This window comes from Equus asinus, chromosome 5 (assembly GCF_041296235.1).
Source record: "Equus asinus isolate D_3611 breed Donkey chromosome 5, EquAss-T2T_v2, whole genome shotgun sequence".
In the NCBI taxonomy this organism is placed as follows: domain Eukaryota; kingdom Metazoa; phylum Chordata; class Mammalia; order Perissodactyla; family Equidae; genus Equus; species Equus asinus.
In genome coordinates this window covers 104,492,246-104,517,904 of record NC_091794.1, presented here as the reverse complement: position 1 = coordinate 104,517,904, position 25,659 = coordinate 104,492,246, and the positions used below count along the sequence as shown (strand labels likewise).

Below are 25,659 nucleotides of genomic sequence, written 5' to 3'. Positions count from 1 at the left end.
AGACCCCGCAAGTAGCCTGGGTGCTGCTGGACCTCTCCAGGGGAGCTCGCGCGTCCGGAGACACCCACGATGCGCTCCCAAGACAGCTCTTCACTGCACCGCCCCCTCACCTCTGCTCCCGCGTCAGGGAGAGGCGTGCCGTCCAGAATATAGCAGGGACTAGTTCTGGACCCTTTCCAAAAACAAGGGTCACATTTTCCTCTCCTCTCTCGCTTCCCAGCTGCTTTAAGTTTGCGCTCCCGGTCCTTGTCACTGTCTCTTCCGTGTGTGGAATTGTTACCTTCCTAATGAGGCTCATCCTTGAGAAGAGGCCTAAGGCTGCCATTTGTTTGTATCCTCAGTAGTGCCTAAACCTGTGCTGGGCCCGGAGTAAGTGCTTAATAAAGAGATTCCAGCTCGGATCATAGATCACATACTGTCCGAGCTGGAGAGGATTCTGGAACCACCAAGCCCCACACTCTATTTTACAGATGGTACCACTCCAGAAACTCACTTAGGAGGCTGGTGTTTATCTGTTGGAAAGAGAGGGTTTTGGGGTTTTTTCAATGTCAAAGCCTAGCGTAAATGACCATAACTCTAAACCTTTGAAAGACTTTCTTCAAATGGTGCAGGATGTCCCTCCTTGGACTAGTAGCTGAGTAATAACAGTAAGAATGCCAACTCAATTCCATATCCTGAGCCACTGTCGCTAATCCTTCCAGCCCCATGTCAGTGTCGGCACTGTCACCGTTCTCCAGATGCCAGGAAGGAGGCTCAGTGGCAGGGCGCCTTGTCGGGGTCGTGCAGCTATCGCAGAGCTGGAGAGAGGACTAGAATCTGCTGTGGTCGGATGCTCAAGCTTGTGGCCTGCAGTCGCTCTTAAACGGGGTCGCTGATGAAAGTCCTCACTTAGTGACTCACAGCGCTGGCTTTCCAACATCCCGTGGTGTCTGTGTCCTAAAGGAAACTGTGAAATTAATTTTCATTAAATTTAGTTCTCTAATTAGGCAGGGAGTGACAGGAAGGTCAAGGCAAAAAGCAAATAATGATAGAGATTGCATTTCCAGAAAGGTTGGTACTCACCGCCCTGGATCGTAAAAGCATTGGCGTTCAGCAAGAGGAACGAGTGTTCCCGTATCTTGCTCCAGGAAACGCTGCTTTACACAGAACTGCTGTTTCTGCCTCTCGTCCTGCTTCCCTGCCCAGAACTCACCTTCTCCTGTCTCTAGCGTCAGGAAGCCTCAGGACTGACGGCTCACCAGGGCAGATCTGTATAACCCTCCCTGGCAAACCAGAATGAAACAGGCTACCCTGTGTCCTGGGTCTTCAAGGCAGTCTGTTCGCCTTGAATCTTTCCACTGAGCTCTTATATCTAAATAGCATTCCTGTGAGTTTTCTGAAAGGTTAGTCCCAGGTCATTGGCACTTAAACCACTTGTTTTGGTAGATCCTTCCTGAGAAGGTTAATTATATATTTGATATCCTTCCCTTTTTATGCCTGAATGATGAGGATAAGTACCCTGTGGTTTATTAACTGTCACTTTAAACCTTTTCAAATTGTCTTGTGACAAAACAGAGTTTTATGTCCTTTTCATCTCACTTTGATGGATGACACAGCTTCTCTGGTTAAAATATGCCAGGATAAATAAAATCTGTCTCTGATTTGTGGGGGAGGATTTTGCATGTGAAGTCATGAGTTCAAGTCTGCCACTTCCTATGAAGGTGGCCTAACCTGTTAACCTTTCCAGGTACTTCATTTTTTCTTTTGACAAATGAAGCTAGGCCCCTAGGCACTTGGTAATTGTCGAATAAGTGAAAGAAAAGGCATTGCTTTAGGGCAGTTGGTGTCTAAAAATTTTGATACTAAACCCTAAAGCAACAATTTGCCGCATTTCTGTTTTGAACCCCACTGATTCTTAGAGCCAAGAGCCGCTGTCCTCACCGTTGCAGAATCCCAATGCTTGCCCCTCTCCCAGGCCATCTTCTTCTGCCTTTCATTTCCCTGTAAATTTGCGATAGACTCCTGGAAGGTAAGTACCAGTATGGATTTTTAGTAGTTGTTTTGCAGCTTTGCCTCCACCAGTGTGAGCATCCCACACTTCGTATGTGTCCAGTGCTTGAGAACCACTCTCCCGGGACACACAGTGTATGTAATTCAGCAGTTAATCTCTCTCTCAGTCGGTATTTACTGAATCCCAGCGAGGGAAGGGATTTATTTAAGATCATAAAGTAGTGAAAATAGTGCTGAGGTCTTAAAACTCTTTTCCTTCTGTTTTTAATTCATTCCAGTTTGCAGGGACGTTATCAGATGGTTTAGGAAAGACGATGGACAATCGGCATCAGTCAGAGCGGGAGTACATCCGATACCATGCAGCTACAAGTGGAGAACACCTTGTAGCTGGCATCCATGGCCTGGCTCACGGTAAGGCACATGATAGCAGGCTCCAGAAGAATGGCTCTGCTGCCACAGTTGCTCGGAGGGGCCTTTTCACCCATCCGGGCACAAGTAGAAAAAAGAAAGCTGACAACAGTGAAACCCTAGTTTGATGTTGTGGTGGGCCTGACAGCCTTCCGAGCTCTGTCTTCTCCTCCTCGCAACTCAAGTGCTACAGCCTGGGAGAAGCCTTCATTCGTTTTCAGAATGCTCTGTGCATCGCATTCCCTCCTATTCTCTGGCTTCTTTTCCTGAGGTGTGGTAAAGTGTAATCCACTGAACCACTTTTTAGAATATGGAAGTGTCGGGGGCCGGCCCGTGGCTGAGTGGTTAAGTCTGCGCACTCTGTTTCGGTGGCCCAGGATTTTGCCTGTTTGAATCCTAGGCGCGGACATGGCACCACTCATCAGGCCACGCTGAGGTGGCGTCCCACATACCACAACTAGAAGGACCCACAACTAAAAATACACAACTGTGTACCCAGGGGTTTTGGGGAGAAAAAGGAAAAATAAAATCTTTAAAAAGAAAAAAGAATATAGAAGTGCTGCTTCAAGTTGCCTTCTGCTTACTGATCTTTCCTTCCATAGAAAGTGAAAAGTGAAGTTGGCTGCCAGGTTTGTGGCCCAGATGTTTTTGAGTCTTGTATAAATGCACATTCACAGGGATTGTAAATCCATGTGCCCAAGAGATAGGTGATGGCATGAATGTCTTAAGTCTGAATTTGTTTGAATTCTGACTTTGAATGCTTTAATTCTGACTGAATTGCCTTTTGTTGCATTTTTCTTAACAACTTGTTAGTGTGGCATTCAAGGCCCTTGGAAATATAAACCCAGCCAACTTTTCCAACCACTGTCCCCCAGCCACAGTATACCTGAGCCATTCAGACCTCCGCACTGCCCCCAGGCATGCCTCCAAGTCCTTGCTCACTCACGCTCCTTCTGCCCTCCCCTCCTCTGCCTCTCTTTGTTGCCTATCAAAATCCTATGCAACCTCTAAGTCCCAACTCAAATGACATTTGCTCAGTTCCACTCTCCCCGGTTAGAATGAATGACAGGGAGAGCACACGTGGCAGTCTGGGTTGCACACGTAGCCAGCTGTGAGTCTTGCTGTCCTGGTAGAGTGTGAGGACCAGGAGAGCAGAAAGACCGTTTTGTGTTGTCTTTCTGCTTGCAGTACCTCACGTGGTATGTGGCTTATAGCTCATGCTTAGTGATGGCTAGTAAATTGAACTGTTTGTACCAAATTCTTAGGAATAGTCTGAAGCTATCAGAAGTCATGTCAGGACTGATCAAGTTTTGAATATCTGCATTTGGATGAAGAAAAAGGAATATTCTCTTCATGCTTAGGACACAATATTTAGGACAGAGTTTTTGTTTATCAACTTTCCTAATGGTGAGGTTTGGATCCAAATGCCTTTGCTTTTCCTGAGCCTGCCCAACTGGAAAGGGAGCAGCCCCCAAGGAGACATCAAGCTAGAAGTAAAATTTGGCTGAACTTAATCTGTTTATGGACTTTCCAAGTTGATTGTTGGGCAATCATTTGGGGTTAAAGATTTAATCATTCTCTCTAGTAACTGTAATGATAGTGCGTTGAACTATTAGAGGACTGGTTTTTGGTGAATATAAAATGCTTTGCTGTGTATAATGCCTTTCTCTCTCCAGCGTCCTTGGCTGTGGAGAAAAAGCATAGCTGTCCTCACTTTTTAGATGGACCTACTAGTGTGCTGAGACGGAGGGCGGTTGGTTCAAGGTGGCAGAATCCCCTCCAGGCAAGGATCGTTCAGAGAATATGTGTAGCCTCTCTAGGAGCCAGTTAGGCCAGTCTGAGACCAGAAACCAGTGGCCTTATCCAAGGAGGATCCGTTAAGCTCTGGATTGTATGAAAACAGTAACCTAGAAGGAGTTTCTTCCTTCAGGATGAAAGAACCCTTAAAAGATAACAAGAACCAGAGTCCATTCACTCTCCTTGGTTTAAAAACTGGGAGTCATGCTCAGTTCTCTCCGTAGGCTCTGCTTCCCCCAGGCTCAGTCATGTCTCTCTCTGCCATGAGCTTTGCTCAGAAGGTTGGAAAGGGATGTTGCCTCACTGCAGCAAACAGACCCAGAATCCAAAAGAAACGTTGTGAATTCTCAGTACGTTCTCACCCAAGGAATTTCCTTTACCAATTTGTCTCACTAGAGCTGAAGAGTCTAGAGAGCTTCCTCACACCCCCACTGTCCAAGGGTAAACATCCTGTGAGTGTCCCTGGCACAGGTCCTGGAAGTGCTCCCCGCACAGGGCCCTGCTTCTTCCTGCAATGCCTGTGTCCTCTCCAGCCTCCACCAACTGCTGGCCACTTACGAGGCTCTTCAAGGTCATCACTGTCAACTTGCAGAATGTTTGGAATGTCTTTTGACCTCGGTTGGTCTTTTGGATTGACTCCACTGAGGGTCCGGCTGCCTTTGGCAGCTTTTGGGGGTGCCTTTCATCAAGGCTTCGTCATTTACTGTGATTGCCTGTTCCTGACTTCAGCAAACTGCACAGTAGCTTTGACCACATTTTAAACATTTGGTGGTGTTGGCCGGTCACACAGTGTTCTTTGAAAACTGAGGATCTATATTTAGTTATTTCTCTGCCTTATATTTTATGGGATCCCAACTTTCCCTGCAGGCCCTGTTTGCTAGTCTGGTGATTTGATCCTACTGTCTGCATCCTCTCCTGATTGCCCAAATGCTGCCTAAGCTCTGGGATTGAACAGTAGCCACTGCGAACCTCTTAGCTTGTCTCTGATTTTTTAAAACTGGAACACACTTTACTTCTGACTAATGTGTACTATATATTCTCTGACTGTGAACTTCCTGGCAAAGTCTGCTGGTTCCACATCCTGAGTTGGCCTGCCTGTGACCTATCAAGAAGTAGACAGAATGCCCTAAGTTGCCTTGCCAGGTGCATGGAATTGAGGGGTTTGGCTTTAAATGCTCTTACTGTTGTCCTTGGCCAGATTACAATAGCCCTTGTCTTTTTTGCTAGGTATCATTGGTGGATTGACCAGTGTTATCACCTCAACAGTGGAAGGTGTGAAAACAGAAGGGGGTGTCAGCGGTTTCATATCTGGCCTTGGGAAAGGGCTCGTTGGCACTGTAACCAAGCCAGTGGCAGGCGCCCTGGACTTTGCATCAGAAACAGCCCAGGCGGTGAGAGACACAGCCACACTTAGCGGCTCCAGGTCAGTAGTCATGGGGGGACTGGCTTCTGCAATTTCCAGCCCAGGTCTGCTGCTTCTCCTAACCCATACTGATATGTTTAATAATATACTTTCTGCCTTAATGATGTGATTTTTAAAAATTTGAATACATATAACTAAAATTTATGACCTGCCTAATATAAATACGTGAAAATGAGGCACAAAAACATGGCATGGCTTCTTCCAGATCTATATCTATCTGTCTATATCTATATCTGTGTGTACTGGAGATATATATCATATAGGTGTAGATATAGATATATGTTGTTTTTCTTCATTAGAGGGGTCAGAAATAGGATTACATCCTTACAAGTATCCCTTGTTCACCAAACTAACTAGATCCCCCGCTGCCCATTAAGAGAAGTGTCGGGCTGTAGGCTGTCTTCCTCTGAGGCCCCACGGCACAGTTCTAGAGTCCCTGCACTTGTGCTTCACCACGTGGGTCTGTGCTTCTACTTGAAAGGGCCAGCCAGTCCCCAGCCTCACAGAGAAACTACCAAGCAAGTTGGCGGGTCTGCTATGGGATGCTGCCTTGCCTTGGTACCAGCTGAGACAGGAAATCAATGACAGATCATATGGCTCCAAATCCTACAGAACTTAGCTATTCATGTTAGTGGCCTGCTTTAGCCTCCCCTTTTTCAGAGTGACTAATTGAGGATCTTATCAATAAAGGGTGTAATGAATGTTACAGTTCCCAGCCAAGCTGGACTCCGCTTAAGCCCAGAAGGATTTTGCTGCTGCCTAGATAATAGATATTCCCTAAGTGAATTAGTGTGCCCTTTTAGAGTGCCTAGGGTCTGGGCCATGTCCACATCCTATTGCTCCTCAAATAGGATTTGAAGTGAAGTCGTCCCCAACTAAAATGAATTCATTTGTCTGTCACCAGGAAACCTAACTGATGACACGTTGCTGCAGTGGGGGAGATGCTTGAGACTGTAGGCTGGGGCCATGCAGTGTGTTCTGCCAGAATGTCTTCCATCTGGAAGCAGCTGGTTTTAGGAAAGGATCTGTAGAGTTTACTTAAGTTACGTTCTATTCTCGGATGCAGAGCTAAAACAATCCTGAGTATACTGTGAAGCATCTCTGAAGTTAGGAGGAGGGACAGGAGGGAGGTTTCGAAGGTATTTCCAGTTAGTTTGTCCGTGTCTGCTCAAAGCCCGAGAAGCCTCCGTCCAGTATTTTGTTAGGACAGTAAGACCTACTGAAGTGTGAGTAAAGCAGGAGGCCCCTGAGAGTTCCAAAAGAACCATCCTTATTCTTAAAATCCCAAAGTGGTCAAGGGATTGAGTGATTTGTTTCAAAAAGGGTCTGAGGTATAGGTACTCAATTTTAAAAATATCATTGTTTTGTGCTGTGCACTTTAAGGATGTTGACCAGAAAGAAATCGCTTGAGTTTTGTACAGTGTCAGTTTGGAAGTCTTGATAAAGTTTTGCGTTCTTTTTAGGAGCCTAAGAAAGGAACAGAATGGTTGCTGCAGAAAGAAAGGTGTTCTTGTCATTTCATCAGTGGTGCAGCATTGCTGTAGAAGGTTCGACTTAGTGTCAGCCAGTATACACGTCATTCGTTCGTTTTCATTGATTGAAAATTCCCTAAGAACCCAAGTTTGGGAATACAGCAGAAAGCAAGGCTGGCCCGGGTCTTCCAGGGCTTACAGTCAAGCAAGGCAGCAAACATAGAATGAATCATCATATAAATAATTATTTGCTAAAATTATGATAAATGACATGGAAGATTTATAGGGCGCTGCGCGACTGTGTAAGCAGAAGGCGGGGGAGAGAAGGAGGTTGGCTAACACATGGTCACTGGGGTCAAAAAGGCATTTCTAGGGAAGTGACATTTGAGATGAATCCTGAAGTCTAAGTAGGAGCTGGCCAGGGGAAGAGAAGCAAGAATCGCATTCCAGGTAAAAGGGGTACAGAGGAGCTGTGCAGCTGGCCTCGCAGGAAACCGTAATTGGGCAGTCTGAGTGAAGTTTACCTGTCAGCTTCCCAGCACAGCGGTCTGCTGAGCCATTCAGTCCTAGAAACAAAAGCTACAGTGACAAGTGAGGAGCAGCCAGGTAGTCATGGGGCTATGGGCGGGAAGCTTCCAAGAGGGAGAATTAGCTTCTGTGTCTCCTCTCTGTTCCTGGAGGAGCCCAGAGTCGGAGAGCCGTGGCCAAAGGTACCAGAGGTGAGTGGGGTACAGGCTAGACCTATGCAGATTGGAGGCCGCAAAGAAACTTGGCCCTTTACCCTTTATTGCACTGAAAAGGCGTTAACAGATTCTTCTGAAACACTTTAACCAACTTCCCTCAGTCCATTTATCGAGGACCAAAAGTAAGGTTATTAATGAGGATCCACGTGCTGGAGAGAAAACACTTGACCTGGAAAACAGTAAGGCTGGATCCCAACATCCTTACCTACTAGCGTTGGGCCCCTGCAGTGTCCTAGCCTAGCTAAGCCTCAGTTTTCCATCTACGAATTGGGGATAAACACGCCTGTCTATTTATTCTGCCTCTCAGAGGTCTGAAGCCCAACCAGAGTTATTTTCATGTGGAAGCTATAAAGAACTATAAAGCGCTGGGCAATATTGTTTTTGAAAGTCACATTAAAGGAGCACAGAGATTCCTGCAGGTGGAGAAATGCTTCAGTGCCTTAAGGGTCTGTTCTGATGACACTGTGGTCTCTCAGGAACATTCTAGTTCTACCAAGGGATAAATCACCCTGGTTTCTTGGAAGTGAGTTATAACCATCTCCAACTATCCCAGTTGATTGAACAGGATCCAGGGGTGTTACTCAGGGTTTTTCCCCACTGTTTAGACAACAGGGACTAACAAATGATTTGAAGGGATTAGAAGTGAGATTCTGACCGAGGGCTGACCTGAGCCCAGGGCCTGAGCCAGGAGTAGAACCCAGGAGTCCGAGAGTTCTGCCTCTGAGTCTGCACTTGGAATGAGCCTTTCTGCTGCTTTTGTAATATTTCATCCAAGTGAAGGCTTAGATCTTAGCATCTATGTTTTAAATGACCCAAATTTTAAGCAGATGATAGCAAAGTAAGCCATAAAACTGTGAAAGAATACTCCTTCCAGTAATCCATCTGAAAAGTGGCCTTACAGGAAACATTGGCTCCTTTTTGTGTTTATTTGAACATGATTTTATTTATAGGGAACCCCCCCCTTGAGTTCTTTTAGATTAAAATACTTCCAAGTTGTTCTTGTTGGAGTGTACAGGCATTCCAAAAAGACAGCCACCTAACTTTTCTCTGAAATTTCCATGCAGTCTAATAGTTCTTGTGAAGGCAGGTGGGGGTAGGGGAGAGCGGAGGGCGGAGGACAGCAGAGCCTTTGGCCTCAGCATGAATGTTGTGGACCAGTATCCCCTGCTGCATTTGTTAACTGGACAAGTATGTGTGGTTTGGAACTGAAATAAGAAGCCTTTTCCAAGGCAACGTTCTGCTGGCTCAGGTTGCATCTTCTAGTCTGCGTGTATTGGGCCACATCTGTCTGTTCCCAAGTAAAGTTTATGAAAATGGCACAGATGCAGCCACACTTGTGGTGCCATTGAACCCATGTGGAAAAGCCCACAACCCTTCAAATAGACCAGGCCAAGGCAGGGCACCCACTGGCTGAGCACGCCCAGTTCTCTGCATGGGTGGTGGTATCCGATGGTAATATTTGAAAAGATATTTTGGTGGAAAGCTGCAGAAACCCAGGAACAGCCATTTCACAATAAAAGGCAAAAATACCATTGAGAAGAGAGGAGTTTTTGATTCTGGGCTATTTATTTCCTTATTTATTTCTTTAAATACTGTCTCTTGTAGACTTTGGGTTGCGTGACGTTTTAGGAAAGTAGCAGATGGTGATTAATAAAGCTGGGCCCTGAGGTTTCCTCCAAAATATGTCTTCACCTTTTTAGTCAAGACTCAAAACAGGGTGGGGGGGACGAGGTGGGAGTTGGCAGAACTTGAAATATTTAAACTAATTTAGCAAAGCTCAGGAGCGTTGGAGTTTATCTCATTATTTAAGTTAGATAAGGAGGAAGGGGGAATTTGAAGGATAATGATAGATCATTGTTTAAGAATTTAGCCCTCAGGACTCTGATAATGTTCTGGAATCCCAGGACCCTTGTATTGTGCATGTAGGTGTAAATTCCATTTGCTCTGAGAGCTTTTGAGTAACCTTTCAGTTGACTTCACGAAAAAGATTTATGGTGGGCGTAATTTGACTTTTTCAGTAAAAACACACCCAAGACACCACCCCAAAATTTGTCATATACACTTTCCATTAATGGCCTCTTGGATGTGAAATGGAGACAGTTTTCTTAAGGAAAAGTCCTTTTTGTTACGGTATGTACGTCTTACCCGTGACTATCTGGGATAAAAGGGTTAAGACCCTCTTGGGTTACCAGGTTGGACAGATCAGAAGAAAGTCAGCAAAGGGAATTTTGGAAATGCTTCTGCTCCTCTTTCATTCTACTTTGGTGAAACTGCTTTTCATTATTCTGTTCTGAAAGCAACATTTACCCTTCTTGGCATCGTACATAATCACACCAGAGAATTGGTATGAATTGAACCTTTAGGGACCTTCCAAGGTAAAAATCTAGTAGAAATTAAAATGTTTGTTAGGTTACACCAGTGCTCTCAATTTTTTCCACTAATGTTCCATTTAAGGCAGAGGAGAGTGGCCTGATACCCCATGTATCCAGGGGCAGAGCAAATTCAACATTTCTTGGAAAGTTTCTGTTTTGTCTTGAAACTATAAATGAATTTTACATTTTATCTCATGCTTATTTTAATAAGAAAATGTTTTTAATTGCTACCCAGTAAAATTAACCCTTCAGAAAGACAGACCACGTCTTCTGGTAGCTGCTGCCTCATACTCGTTTAAGAAGTACAAGGTGCTCCTTCCAGATGAGTCTTGTAGACCCTGGTAGCATCAGTATAAAGACATGTATGCTGGTAAGGGTGAAAAGCTAGAGCCTGATACATATTTGACCCTGAGGCTCTGTTTCTTATCTTCGAGCACCTCTTGTCTTTTGACTTGGTAACTACCCGCTGCTCGGGGCAGTCGGTACATCAGTAACACGTCAGTTTCATCATGAAAAGGAATTAGATTTCACTGAAACTGAAAAGTTCTTGTGGCATCCACCTGAAGGAAAGGGACTATTCCTATCTCTCCTCTGTTGTCCGTAAGTGGCACAGTGGACAGATATAGGGGCAACCACTTCATCTTCTACCCGGCCTTGAGAGCCATGTAGTCTCACTTCCTGATCTTGCCAAATGAGGCCTTTCCAGAGAATGCCTGAAGGCAGATGGATCATGTTCTCAGTCCTGAGCAACCCCAGAAGGAAGAACAACATTCATGGGATGTCTCACTCAGGTCTGAAATTAAGCTGATGAAGTTACAGGATAAGATATTTTTAAGAAACATCTTAAAAGTCCTTCATGCCTTATAAGTCAAAATTCCTCTCACAGGAACACAAGCAGAGAAATGTTATTTTCTAAGACAGACTTCTTCCCTCTTGATGAACTCTAAATACTGTACTCGCCTTTCACTCAAAGGCTCCAGACAGTGCCATTCGCATTATAATAGAACTTATGGAAGCTCAGATCTGTTGCTGAAAAAAAAACAGAAAGTGTGTGTGTTCCTGAACACACATATTTGAGAAAAGCCTTTCCATTTCTGAAATCCCATGGCTCATTTTTATGCGAGATTATCTGTTAGTAAAAAAAACCCACTTTTTTGGTCATGGTACATTATAATCATTTCTAGAAAGGAAGGCGTCTATTTTTTGCCATTTTTGGCATGCAGAGATGACTGACTTCATGGAAACAGCACAATCCAGCTTCCAAAAGTAAAAATAAATTGACTTTAGGTATGTACGTCTTTAAAGTACAGTTCTTGTATCTCAACCAGCAGGTCTTTACTCAAAGAAAATAGAATGGAAAAGGTGATTGCTTTTTGATTTTGGTTTCTTCCATTTAATAAGCAACCTAGCCATTGTACATCTATAGTCCCTTCCTTGTTCAATGACTTGATTTTTAAAACTCTGGAATGATACCCAATCTTACATACGTAAGATGTAGATTTATGGTTTGAACTTTAAGAGAAACAGCACAGTGTATTTCCTCCTGAGAAAAGTTTGTATTTTGTGCATTAGAGAGTAATGAAAAGCCATTTAGTTTTATGGAATTCCTCTGAAAAGGCCTTATTTTTAGGTGTTGATGACTACCCTGTGTCTTTCATGGTTTTCCCTTGCAGAATCCTCCCTCTTTGCTCAGGATGAAATTAGAATCTCCCTTAAAGAGAGTATCCAGATTTGAGTTCAAATGCCCTGCTCCCAGAGAGCTTCAGACTGTAAGATAATTCTGAGATACGCAGAGGACATAGGGGCCAGCAGGGAACTGAAGACTGTAGTATTGTATTGTAAGTAAAGGCTTGTAATCTTTGGAGGAAGAAAAGGTAGGTTTGGGTTTTAGCTTAACCCTGAGTTTCCTTGCCCCATACCTTTATCTCGTACTCTTTTGCCAGACTGCCTCTCAAAGACAGATTCTTACTAAGTTTCTCACTATTTGTCAAATGGGAGGAAAATAAGATTGGATTAGCAAAACATTTTAATCAGAATATATTCTCAAAGAAACAGTTTTATTATATCAGGCTTATATAACTCAAATCAGATTAACAGTGTTACTAATCTATACCCTTAGTGGATTTACTTTAATACATAGAGGAAACTGATATCTACTTAGCACAAAATTTGTAGGTATGGGTCCTTTGAGAGCAAAGGTTCTCAAAATATGGTCTAGGGAGCCCTGGAGAACCCCCAAACCTTTCAGGGAACCATAATGTCAAATCTATTTTTATATATCTATATGTGGATTCATATATAGATAGATAAATCACTATTTTCATATAATATTGTCTGATGGATGTACAGTGGAGTTTTACAGAAGCTGCATAATGTGTGATATTGCAGAAGTTTGACTGTAGAAGCAGATAAGAGAATGCAGCTGTTTTCTATTAAGCAGGACTTAAAGAGATTTGCAGAAATGTAAAACAATGCCACTCTTCGCACCTTCCGAGACTCCAGCCAACAACTAGCTGTACCTGGTTAATTTCCTTAACAAGCTGTTCTATTTGAAAATATGGTGGTGATCCATCATCCTGCTGATAAATAGCACGGATCGGTGATGTGGATTAATGTGGATTCAGCTATGGGAGCCACTGTAATGTGAGGCTTCTCTTTGGCTTCCTGCCAGCAGTTGTCAGCCCTCCTGGTTTGCTCCTGACTTTTACTGGGTTTCTTGAAGTAACAATTGGAAATTTATCACATATCAGAAAGCCCTCTCACAATAATCTGCCTAATTTAGTCCTTCACCTTAACCCACCATCCCAATAAATTTTAACTTCAGCAGCCTGGTAAGTACGGAGCAGATTACTTCAAAGTGCAAGGTCCATCTTGTCAAAAGCCCACTTGGTTGTGTTAGCACTGCCCTCAGCTCGCTCAGGAAATCGAGAAGGTATATCTGTGTCAGAGTTTACTTGGCAAAACCTCAGCTTTCTACCCTAGCAAAGTTGGTGGAACAGGACAAACCCACAATATTTGGATAAGCGTCTTTGAACTCCTTGTGGAAAGCAGTTTTTATGAGGCCGGTGTTCTGTGTTAACACCAGAGACAGCTTCTAGTCGATTTTCCCCAAACATACTTCAAACATGCATAATGGCAGGGGTGACCCAAGCTGTATCATAAAATCCTAGGGACTGCAGGAAACTTCAAAGGAGAGGCAGAGCAAAACCTCACTTCTCATTACGAGGAGGATGGGTCACAGGAATCCTGGCTAACCCTGGTAGGTTCCATGGACTCCAAGGCAGCCTCACTGGGTGCTGCCGGGGTGGACGGCGGGCGGAGCTCCCTGGTTCCCTGGACTTGCTCGTCTACTGCAGCACGCAGTTAGGTGGACCTGCCCAGCCCCTGCCCGCCTCCTGAGGCCTTAGAGGCCAAATTACCACGTGTAGAGCACTTTCCTATCCCCACTGAAAAGATGTGGACCTCAAGGAGTTTTTATGTTTTTGTTAACTGTTGAGGGGCCTCATTAATTCAATTTAGCCAATTCTGAACTTGTGACATTTAGATCCGATTGCTTGATATGCATCCTGGTTCAAGTATAGGCAAATTGACAGTAGATATTCATTAATTGGTTAAGTATTGACCTCCTACTGTATCCAGGCATATAATAGGTATTAAGTATTGAGAATATTTAAATTCTTAAGGACAAACTGCTTTGAAGAATCTTTCAGATTCTTGAGACTCACCAAGCTGTTTGTCTGTTAGTATTCTTAAAATAGTCTTAAAATGTTCATTAAGGCAAGTTTCCTATAGCTTTTTTGAAGTGCTCCTTTATTAGGGATTTGACTTGCTGTTTGTTCTTAGAAACAACAGAATTGCGTTTGTATGAGGTGGCACATGTATTGGGGAGGTTGGGTGGTTACAGTTCTTCTTTTCTGCTTTATTCCCAGGTCCATTATAGCTCTTCCGAAACAAATCGTTACGGTTTTACTAATTGTTTACAATTGGCTAATGCTCTCTTGCTTTTTCGGTTATTCTTTATACCTTATATGTGTTTACTAAATATTATTTAGTATCTACAATTAATAAGGACAGTGTTTTTAAAAACCTATGATTTTCACCTTAGTTATCTTGCTATAACGAATTTTTGTCTTTTCAAATTAAATTGTATCAGAGTAAATACATGTCCTCACTTTTAAAAGTCAAAGACTTCTGCGAATCTGAAAACAAAACCCAGCCGTCTCCTGTCCCACTTTTCCCTACCTCTGATTCCAGCTCCTCAGAGGCAAACACTTTCAACACTTTTGGGTTTTTTTTCAATTTGGAGGTATTTTCCTCCATGTTTGTTTAAAAAAAATAGCTGTGTAGTGCTATTTCTTGATATCATTTGACTTGCTATTGCTGTACACACGCGTTCCCTCTCCCCATTTGTCAGTGTTATTATACCATACTTTTTGGGGAAATCAATATTCACTTTTACATTATAGTGACTATGTAAATAGTATTCCCAGTGAAGCCACATAGGTCCCTATGCTTGTGTTTCCTTTCTGGTTTAGCTTTTTGGTTTGTTTTTCTCCCTGGAGTTAGTGACTGCTTTTATTATTGTTGTTTACTTAGCTTTCTATCTGCATGTTCCCAATTTATACTCAAACTCTTATTTACTTTCAACTCTTTTTACTCTGAGGTTAGTAACTCCTTTTTTAAAAAAAAAAATTTCTATCTGCCTATTACTAATCTATCTACAGACTCTATGTATGTTTAAAAATGAGTTAAGTAATTTCCTGGTTTCATCCTTTTTCTTGGAAGCTCTCCCCAGCTGCCTCCTGCTCCTGTCTGGACTGGGTGATCTCTGGATCTGCCACAGAGCCAGTGCCCGGTCCTCTGCTGAGTTTCTTTCTTCGGTTTGTTTTGATCTTTGTCTTTTTTGAATAGAGACAGTTCTCAGATGTTTGGAGGTTCTTGATTCTCTGTCCTACTTCTGTTTAAAGATGAGGCCCTAACAAGCAGATTGGGGGCTCTCTGTGTGGGCCTGGGGCCCTTCCTGTGGATGTGGCAGCATCAGCTGGGCACCTACTGGTCTGCCTTCTGAGGAGGAAGAGCAGGCGAGTGGGGTGAGGGAGGTACCACAGGTCTGTCTGCTTCTAACACAGGCTTTTAACCCATCTTGCTGTTTTCACCTCCTCACACACGTGCCTCCCTGTTCCTCCCTTCTGCCCCAGGCCTGCGGAGCCGCCTGGTGCCTCCATCATCCTGGAAGTTAGCGGATTTTACCATACTAATTAGCTCACAGCTTTGTGGCTTCCACTCCCTCAGGCTTACATTTCAGCACCGCTTGTCCATCTGCTTTTCAGCTTCTAAAATATTGTTGACACCTTCTCTTTATCCTTTTGGATTCGTGCCATATGTATCCCTTTGCTTTCACTTTAGAGGGGTCTCTGGACTAAATCTGTCATATTTAATCAGAAGTCCTATAATTTAGACTTTCATTCATCCTTTCTTGAGGTCCCTTCCCCTCCACATCCAACTAGTAGCTCTGAATTCATGTGGTTTTACTGAAATCCATATCCATCATTTCTGCTAAAATAGTCTTTAAGTTTGGTGGTATTAATAAATAATAATATTATTTCTCACATTTCTGAACCTTTACTATGATCCAGGCACTGTTCTGTGTACTTTACGCGTATTATCTTGTTTAATCATCACGACGTCTTGAACAGCGTCTGCCTAGGCAGTCAGTGGCCCTTCTTTCCCAGCAAGAGTTAGAATGCATCTGGAGAGAAGTCGTTGCTGGTCCTAACCCCAGCTGTAAGTCTGGTATTGGTCTTTAATCTCTCATTCTGTGTGTTGTAAAGAAACAGGTTGTAGAAGGCTCTTGTCAGATCCCAGGAACATGAAAGAAATAGCACACCCCGCGGTAGTGACATGGCCCTGTCACCACCCCTCATTGAACCATAAAAGCTATTCGGAGGGGCCAGCAGCTGGTGAGCGACCGTATTAGATCCTGGGTGCTGATGGGTGTTTTGTAGTTTCCAAGGGAAGTTGCTGAAAGTTTTCTTATCTTGACACTCCAAGGGCAAGAGGTCTTTCTTCAAAGAGAAGGGCTTGTTTCAGAAAAAGATGTGGAAAGAAGAGAAAATCACAGGTCACCCCCAGTTCTGGAGAAGAAATGAGAAGGAGCACTGTGGTGGCCAGTTTGGAAGGAAAGCAAGCATTTGCAGGAGTCAAGAAGGAGCTCCCACAGCAGCGTTTGGCTCCCTCGTCTGGAATACGAGGTCACAGGGCCTCCTGGGGGCGTCAGACGGCCCTGGATTTGAGTCATCACACTGCCATTTCTTAGCTGTGGCCAGGAGCAAGATGTCCCCTCTCGTGTCTCTGAGGTGAGAGTCCTTTGACTCATGTGGAACAGGAATAATGACACCTACCTCAGTGGGTGGTTGTGTGGATTAGTGACGTGATGTATATAAAGCACTTGGCCTGACGTGTGGCACACAGCTGGGTCTCAGGAAATGGCATCTGTGTCAGAATCCTTTCTGAATGTGGCATGTTGAATGTGGGTGAAACGGGCATTATGTCTTCACTTCTCAGTTCTGCCCTGTGTCTGAAAACTTACTGCCTGCTTGCTCTAGTGCTAAGATGAGGAGTTCATAGGCTTTGCTGGGCTTTGGTCCTTCTGATTCTCTTTCTTTGCACAAAATAGACAGTTAAAATCAGGCCAACCTGTGACAGTCACGTGGCTGGAACTGCTGCATGGAGGAACTCGCCTGGGCTCTCAGCTTTGTGTGTGAGAGCCCTACTGGAAAAGGTGTGCGGAGGCCACGAACTTGCTCTGAACCCACCTGCGAAGAGCAAGTGATCCCAAACTATTGTTAGTGTCTGCTGTAAATGATATGCCTCTGGGTTCGAGCAGAGTTCAGCCAAAAGCCCCACATGACATGGAAATCTGTCCTGGAGCCAGGTTTGTCGGGTAAAAGTTATGTAGCGAATGTCTCCACACATTGGCATCTGTTGTCTGCCGATGGTAGGACAACCGAGAATGATGGAGTGCTTCGGAAATTAGGCTGGGGCCTGCGACCCTGTAACAGCTGACACACTGTTTCAGGCCACTGTCGCTCATCCAGCTCTTTTGATAAACAGCTTTAAAAGCATTACGTGGTTTGGAAAGCATTCTTCAAAAACAGTTATATTTTCCAGACGTGTGACAGTCCACTGTTGAGTATTGTTGAAGGGTTTTGACCTGTGGAATCAGATCCCCCTTCAGTGGGGCTGTTGAAACTATCGAGGGCTTATCTGTCTGGCTCCTGCCAGGGCCGTCTCACAGCAGCATTCCCACGTAGGTCCAGGACCCCTATATCTGTTTAAAAAAAAAAAAAAAAGTGCTCTCAGGTTCAGGGCTAGAGTTTACTGGGAGAAACCATTTCTTTCATTTCTAGCTAGGTATGATGGGCTCTTTAAAATGTTGCTTTCATCATGTGCCCTTTATCCCATGGTTTCTGTATAACAAAAGTAAGATAATTATTGGGAAGCTTTGAGCCTTTGAGATGAGCTTTCTCTAGATTATAAATGTTCATTTCATAATTCATTTCAAAGCTTATCTTCCCATTTGTCCTTTTTCCAGAAATTTAGCTCCTGTTGCCTTTTGTGCCTCGTAGGAAATTCTGTGTCATCGGGCAGGGGAGGTGGCTCCTGGGGGATTGACACCAAGGCTAGGCAGTTCATGTGGGACTTAGACTCATATAGACCATGATAAGGACAAAGTGCTCTACTGACAGATGTTTTAAAACTTCTATTGAAGTCTAATAGACCACAGATTTTTTTTTTTTAAGTTTGGGGTGGGATTCATGGGATTTTATTCTTATTCCCAAAATGCAATGGTGGAGCTGACAGAGCAGTGCAGAACGTCACTCTGATTTATTGTGTTGAAGTCACAGCAGTTCACATTCTTTTAATCCGTTAGTGTGGGACCAGTTCCTCCTTGACTCCAGTCTCTATGATCAAAATAACCTGTCTGGATTCTCCTTTTGGGTATTGGAGACAGCGTGGCCTCTTGGCAAGAGAAAGGATTGCAGATCGTGAGACCGGAACCCTGATTCCAGGCCTAACACTACTCTGCTTTGTGGCCTTGTGCAAACAGCTTTTTATCCCCTCCTCAGGTCTGTCCCCCCCTTCAGAGCGGGAGAGGGTCCTTCTTGCTCTGGTCGTGTCTGCGTGGCTGAGATGAGAACTAGTTGTGTGATCCCCTGGAGGAATGACACAGAGGGGGCTCCCTCCCTAGGTCTGGCTCCGCCGTCGGGAGGAGGCTGGGCATTGGGATGAAGGAAGCCCAGGCAGGACATAGGAAAGCTTGATAGTATTTTCTAAAAATAAAAAGGCAGTAGGTTAGTCTGAGGCAGTGTTGTACCTAAAATATTCCCGAGCAGCCCTTGGCCCCAGCCTGAACCCCTTGCCTGGCTCAGCACCATTTAAGTCGGTTACATCTAATCCCCTGAGGGGTGTCTCTGGCCATGCCTGCCCTGTCGCTGCTTCAGCCCTCCCTTGGATGCCATCTCGGGGAACACTAATGGCCCCAGGGGTGGCAGGTAGATCACCGGGGGGAGTGTGTGAGGACAGCCTACATAAATTATAATGTCCAGGCAAACCGTTGTAACTAGAGTGCTTCCCGCATGCTCGGTCATGGTAGAGATACTGGAGTGTTCACCATTTCTTTCAGCTGATGGGCAAGAAATCAGTGTTAAAAAAAAAACCTCGACAGAGGCCATTTTGCACCAAGAATGGATGGGCCCGGTGTGAAAAAGCAAATTCCAAAATATATTTCCTTTTAGTTCCCAAACTAGTATCAAATTAGTCCTACTTAGCCCTATCCACGATGCTAGAGTAAATAGCAGTGCCCAGCCGCTCATGGAGAGGGCAATCCAGAAGACACACGGGAGAGAAGTGTGTGCAGTCGTGAGCCTGCTGACGGCAGCTCTGGGCATGTGTAGTGGCTGCTGCTGCTTCCTATTTGTAAGCAACTCATGTTCCTGCATTTTCAGAGTCTGGTCTCTTTGTGTATCTGTGATTGTATGTCTCTGGAATATGGTCATCAAAGTGATCCTGAGATGGAGAGAGTCCAACAAGAAGTGGAGGCATCCAGGTCACTGTTTATAAATTCTCAAAGTCTGTCTTGGCCCCTACTAGAGTCTCATTCTCAGAGGTGGGTCCAGTTTTCCAAACTCTAATATATCAGAGAATCTTGATGCATCTGGACTCATGATGGGCCAGACTAAGCTTTCAGGAGTCCTTCTGTTGTGCACCAGCACCTAATGGAGACTGGGTTCATTTCTGAGTATTAATGTAACCTGTGTGATAATGTGTGTGCAGGTGCTTTGTAGATTGTCCTGGGCAATGGGAGGTGTTATTATGACTAAAGACTTCACCCTGAACTTGTATATAAATAACCAGACACAGATTGAGTGGATTACGTATTTTTCTTGAGAATCTCCTAAATTAGCCTACCTAACTTTTTCTTGCCTCTTCTTTCCCGACTTAAGCGGTTCTCTATAACCTATATTTTTAACAAACCAGAACAAATAGTATACAGTAGAAGACCCAGCGTAGAGAAGAGGAATTCTCAATAGCAAGAAGCAATTTTCTGTGATCCATTCCTTCCACGGCACCTTCCATCTACCCAAAACACATGCTTTAGGCTTTGGCACGACAAATTCATTAGCTCATCTCTAACCATCAATACAGTGCACAAGGAAATCTTGTGAGGAAAATGCAAGAATGTAGTACACTGTCTATTCAGAAATACATGATTACTTCGAATCAGAAAGCACAACTTTTCACCTTCAGGTTGAACTAGGGTCTGATTTGAAAGAGACCACTGGCTTCGCTACACTCCATCAGAGAGGTCTGCTTCTATCCAGAATGGGAAGATGCCTTTGTGCATGTTGTTGCTGGTACGGGGTTTCTGGTTTTATTTTTAAACAAGCTTGGGCCCTAGTCTCGTGTTGTGTAACAATGGCAGAAAAGGCAAAACTGGCCGGAAGGCATTTATAGAGTCAGCAGTGACTCCTGTCAAAGGCGTTCCTACCTGGCCCTCTCATCATGTCTTTGGTTTGATTTTGGTTTGGTGCTTCTTCTCTCTCTTCCTCTTACTCCTTCTCTATTATGCTTGGACCTTGTTTAGAAGAGTTCTAGTAACCATTCCAGACTTCCACAGTTCAACCCAGTAGCCTCATTTTATGGGTGGGCCCACTGAGGCACAGCAGATGTACACGATGAACCTTGTATTCACAGCTCATTCCTTGGAAAGCCTGGATTCAGCTCTGTGATGACTCACCTTTCCGGCCATCAGGCGGCGTCCTCTGGAGTGAGCTGCAATTGCACCCCTGAAGAGCCATGCCAGGAGTGCTCTCCTCTTTTTTTTTTTGAGGAAGATTAGCCCTGAGCTAACATCTGCTGCTAATCCTCCTCTTTTTGCTGAGGAAGACTGGCCCTGAGCTAACATCTGTGCCCATCTTCCTCTACTTTATACGTGGGACACCTTCCACAGCGTGGCTGGACAAGCAGTGTGTAGGTCCGCACTCGGGATCCAAACCGGCAAACCCAGGGCCGCCCAAGCAGAACGTGCGAACTTAACTGCTCCACCACTGGGCCAGACCTGGAGTGCTCTCCTTTTAAGTGAAAGCCTAAAACCAAAGTGCAGTCCTGTCCATTGAGCTGATTGTCACAAATCGGAGATGTTGAAGACCAAGGCTAAGAGCACATGGGCAGGCTCAGCAGGTCTAATGCATGGACCTTCTCCTGTTTGATTCCAGGAGGCTGAAATGTGGACACCTGTGGACACCCCCCTTCCGTGTGTACACTGTGTGCATTCACATACAGTGCTCACGTATCCCACCCATGCAGCCAAGGCCTGACAACTAAGTTTACTCTTTTCTGTATCAATATTAAAAATAAGACTACTAATCAGTGTTTCCATTCCCATCCCCTGTGGGGCCTGGGAAAACTGGAAGATGGCTGTAGAACTGTGGCTCCTTTTAATGTCTTGGCTATATTGAGGGCAAGCTTGCCTCCCGTGGTACCCCAGAATCCAGGGGTTCACCCAGAGGTGCAGTGCAGGAGGACTTGATTGCTGTTTCGTAGAAGGTTAATCAGAGATCAGAGAGAGGATTTTGCTTTTGTGAGAACAGAGTGCAATCGTACATTCAGGAGCAGCTCGGGACCTATATGTAAGGGCCCAGAGCCTGCTGGGATGGGGTTTTACACTTGGGCTGTCCTTTTGCCCTTCCACTGAACTCTTTTCATTTCAGTCATGAGCAAACAGTCAGTGCCTGAACTAACAACCCTGCAGCCCTCCGAAGCATAGCTCGCTTACAGGACCGAACAAAGGGAGGGGGCCGCGTGGGCCGGCCCAGGCCGAGGAATGCGGCTTCGGGGTTCTGCTCCATAAATTTAACCAGCACGACGAAAAGGAGATAATATGAGCCTTCGTGATGATCTGAAAGGGGGAGGTTCTGTGTCCCATTGATTGCGGTCTGGCCCAGTGCCAGGCCCAAGCCTGACCGACAGTTGAACCATATCGTTAAGGCGTGTAATACAGCTCGAGTCTTGTACTGCCGCCAATGAGTACATATCCACAGGGCAAAAGTTTATAAAGAGTTGAGGCTGTCCTGTTTAACCCTCTCACACTGCATGTAATAGACTCAGCTGCCATTCAGAACTTGCCCATCTGAGGTCATGAAGGAAAGCCTGCACATTTTTTTTCTTCAAACAGAACTTTTCAGGACTGGGGAGAGAGAGAAACACTGTCTAGTGAGGGTCAAGGCACGGTGATGTTTCCCTCTGGAGAAGCAGAGCAGTCTGCCTCCTTCCCCCGGCCAGAAACGGGACACCATCGTGCTTGCTTCAAAGTAGCTCTCTGTTTGCAGTATAATGTTGCTGAAGGAAATGGGGCTGACACAACAGGAAACCTACCCGTCTCCGAGGAGGCTGCACCGGTGGCAGAGGTGGTCGGATGCCGACCGAAGAGCGTTCTTGTCAAGCTGCCGAGACTCAGGGTGACTCTGTTTTCCTTTGCTGCCGCCCAGCCTCCTCGAAGCCTATCGCCAGCCTCACTTTCTGGCTTTCCACAGCCTAGCCTAAATATTAAAACAGAACAGCTGGAAGGCTGTCCCACAGAATGGCCTGTTAGCCCAGTGTGCTGACTGTCAGAGGCAGGCCGCCCGGTAGAGGCTCGGCCCCTTCGCCAGGGAGGGCGTGGAGAAATGGGTGCATCATCACAGCAAGGCCTGGAGAAGCCTGGGCTCTGGAAGTCACGCTGCATCGAGTAAATGGACAGACAAACAAGGCTTTGGCATAAGTAGTGAGAAGGGAAGGGCTGTCTGTGTTCAGAGGACCCTAGGAGAAAGGTGAGTTAAGGGATAGTTTAATCCTATCCATCAGCTGCTCTCATCCTTTGGCCAAACTGGCAACCTCTCTGTCCTTTGTCCAAGCCATCCAGCAAGACATGTATTTCTGTCATTTCCAGAGAGCCTGTTCTCTGCAGCAGACAAGGCATCTTAGGTAGATACCCATGCTCCGTATGACGATGCTCCAGATGCTGAATGCTCACACATACCGTGCTCTATTTTAAGCATCTTACATGTATTACTGTCATTACTATTTAATCCTCACAACGACCCAGTAAGATGAGGGTTGTATTTTCCCCATTTTACAGATGGGAAAGTTGAGGCACAGAGAACTTACATAACTTGTGTAAGATCTCAGAGATAGTGAGAGAGGGAACCAGAATTTGAACCCTGGCAGTCTGAATGCGGAGCATGCACTTCTAACTTCTGTGCTACTTCTGGATTAGCTCTTGGTCTGTCTTATGAAAAGACTCCATGATTTAAACCTGAAGCATCTTACCAAGTCTCAGATTCACTTCCTTTTGATTCTTGGATATGGAGAGTGGGAATGGGATATGTGCCTATGACCCAGAAGATTTGGGAACAGATGCCAATGCCATTGAGGGGGAAAGGTACTATAAACTTTGGACCTCATAGTGTCAGGAGTGCTTATCACATTCTCTCACCCCTACCAGCTTAACCCTGAGATAGCATGCAGGGAGCATGGGACACCCTAGCCTTTCTGTGCCAGTACCTAGAGGACCAGATTGCTGAGCTTTGTGTCCAGGAACTGTGCTCTTCCTGGTCCTCCCTTCTGCCCTGGCCCCCAAATGATGAACCACTGAGCCTTCCAACTTCAAAATTTGCCAGTTTCACAAAATGGCGGTGATACATCCTGGCTCCACCTTGTCTTTGCTCTGCCATCCAGCCAAGACCATCTTCACCAGCTGGTTACCTTGGAGCTCCCGCTGGTACACGGTACAGGAAGCTTTGGAAGGAGAATGTCCAGGTAGTATGTGCCCAGCATGCTTTAACCTACTTTTGGTGGCCAAGGATGACTTCTGTTTATTTCAGTTCTGTGGCGCCTGAGAAAAAGGCTTCTAGAGGTAGGAGAAGAGACTAAATCACTGGCCAGCCCTGAGATTGTTGGATTCTATTTAGTTATGCTTCCATGGTCACAGGGCTTAAAAAGCCTAGAAATAACCGAAGAGCCACATGCCAAAGAATGAAAGTAGACCATTGTCTTACACCATACATAAAAGTTAACTCAAAATAGATTAAAGACTTGAATGTAAGATCTGAAATCATAAAAGTTCTAGAAGAAAACATAGGCGATACACTCTTCCCCATCGGTCTTAGCAGGATCTTTTCAAATACGATGTCTCACCAGGCAAGGGAAACAAAAGAAAAAATAAACAAACGGTACTACGTCAAACTAAAAAGCTTCTGCACAGGAAGGAAACCATCAATAAAATGAAAAGACAACCTAACGATTGGGAGAAGATATTTGCAAACCATATATCTGATAAGGGGTTAATATCCAAAATATATAAAAAAACTCATATATCTCAACAACAAAGCAACAAACAACCCAGTTAAAAAATGAGCAAAAGATCTGAAGAATGGCTATAATTAATAAGAAAGAAATAACACATGTTGGAGGGGTTGTGGAGAAAAGGACCTCATACACTGCTGGTAGGAATGTAAACTGGTTCAGCTACTATGGAAAATACTATGGAGATTCCTCAAAAAATTAAGAATAGAACTCCCATATGATCCAGCTATTCCACTGCTGGCTATTTATCCAAAGAAGATGAAAACACGAATGCATAAAGGTCCGTGCACCCCTGGGTTCATTGCAGCATTGTTCACAATAGCCAAGACTTGGAAACAACCTAAGTGCCCATCAATGGATGAATGGATAAAGAAGATGTGGTACATGTACACAATGGAAAACTACTCAGCTATATAAAAAAGAAAAAAAAAAGGATGAAATCTTGCCATTTGGGACAACATGGATGGACCTTGAGGATATTATGCTAAGTGAAATAAGTCAGGCAGAGATACCATATGATCTCACTCATAAGTAGAAGATAAAAACAACAACAGCAAACAAACATATAGGTACAGAGATTAGACTGGTGGTTACCAGAGGGGAAGGGGAGAGGGCAGAGGTGGTGATGGATGGTAATTAGTCTTTTAGGTGGTGAACATGATGTAATCTACATAGAAACCAAAATATGATGATCTACACCTGAAATTTATATAATGTTATAAACCAATGTTATGTTAGTTAAAAAAAAAAAAAAAAAAGACACCAGAAAACTGACAACTAGAAAAAACAATGCCTAGAAACAGGCTCTGGTAATGAGTCCCTGGATGGCGCTAATTTGTACTCTGGTCTCCGTGAAATGATTGCTAAACCCAAAGTTTAGCAGACCTTGGTACGAGGTGTCTTTTTCATGCATTTGAGCTCTTGGCAGCAAAGAGCTATGCTGTGCTTAGCGTTTGGGATATGAAGAGGGAAATGCTAAGGGAATGGTGAGTGGTTACATCGCAGGAAGAAATTCTACTGCTCCTTTGGATTGTTTTTGTTCAATTTACCAATGATTGAAGATGCCATGAGGTAGCCAGATGATCCACTAACTGGGATTTATAGACATTCTTATCTGCAAAACTCTTGAGAGAGAATACTAGAAAGTTCCAGTGCCTTATGTAACATGCAGAAGGAAACTGGCCCAAGCTTTTTGCATCTGAGTGATCTTTGGAAAGGGAGTGAAGAGCAGCAGCTGGAGAGTCACCTCTTGCCGTAGGTGTGATTCACCCTCCCTTGGCAGCATCAGGGTTGTCCCAGGCCTACTTGCTTCTCTCCACCCCAAGGAACTTGGTCTTTGGAAAGCCACATGTCTGCGCTCCCTATCTGCCTCTGCCCCCGTGTCCAGAGGGAGAAGCAAACCCTCAGCCGGCAGGAGAGGCTGGAATCGAGGTTCTGTGTTCAGCGTTGGCATAGTAGGAGGAGGTGCCGTTGCCTCTGCACTGGGCGGACTCCCAGATGCGCTTGCTTTTCCCAGTGCAGTGAGGCCCAGGCAGAAGGGCTGACGCTGA

At 44.8% G+C, this 25,659-nt stretch overlaps 1 protein-coding gene across 8 annotated transcripts in view; it reads left to right on the top strand.

Moving 5' to 3' along the window:
- The window catches only part of VPS13D (vacuolar protein sorting 13 homolog D), a 245,422-nt gene that overhangs the window by 192,069 nt on the left and 27,694 nt on the right, over positions 1-25,659 (top strand). For 7 of the 8 annotated variants that reach the window (XM_070511027.1, XM_070511026.1, XM_070511025.1 and 4 more), the window contains 2 exons: positions 2,268-2,400; positions 5,422-5,617. In XM_070511027.1, coding sequence (XP_070367128.1) covers positions 2,268-2,400; positions 5,422-5,617 — 329 coding nt within the window. Of the gene's footprint in view, positions 1-2,267; positions 2,401-5,421; positions 5,618-25,659 lie in introns of those variants that run through there. The other variant, XR_011503621.1, reaches the window with a different exon arrangement.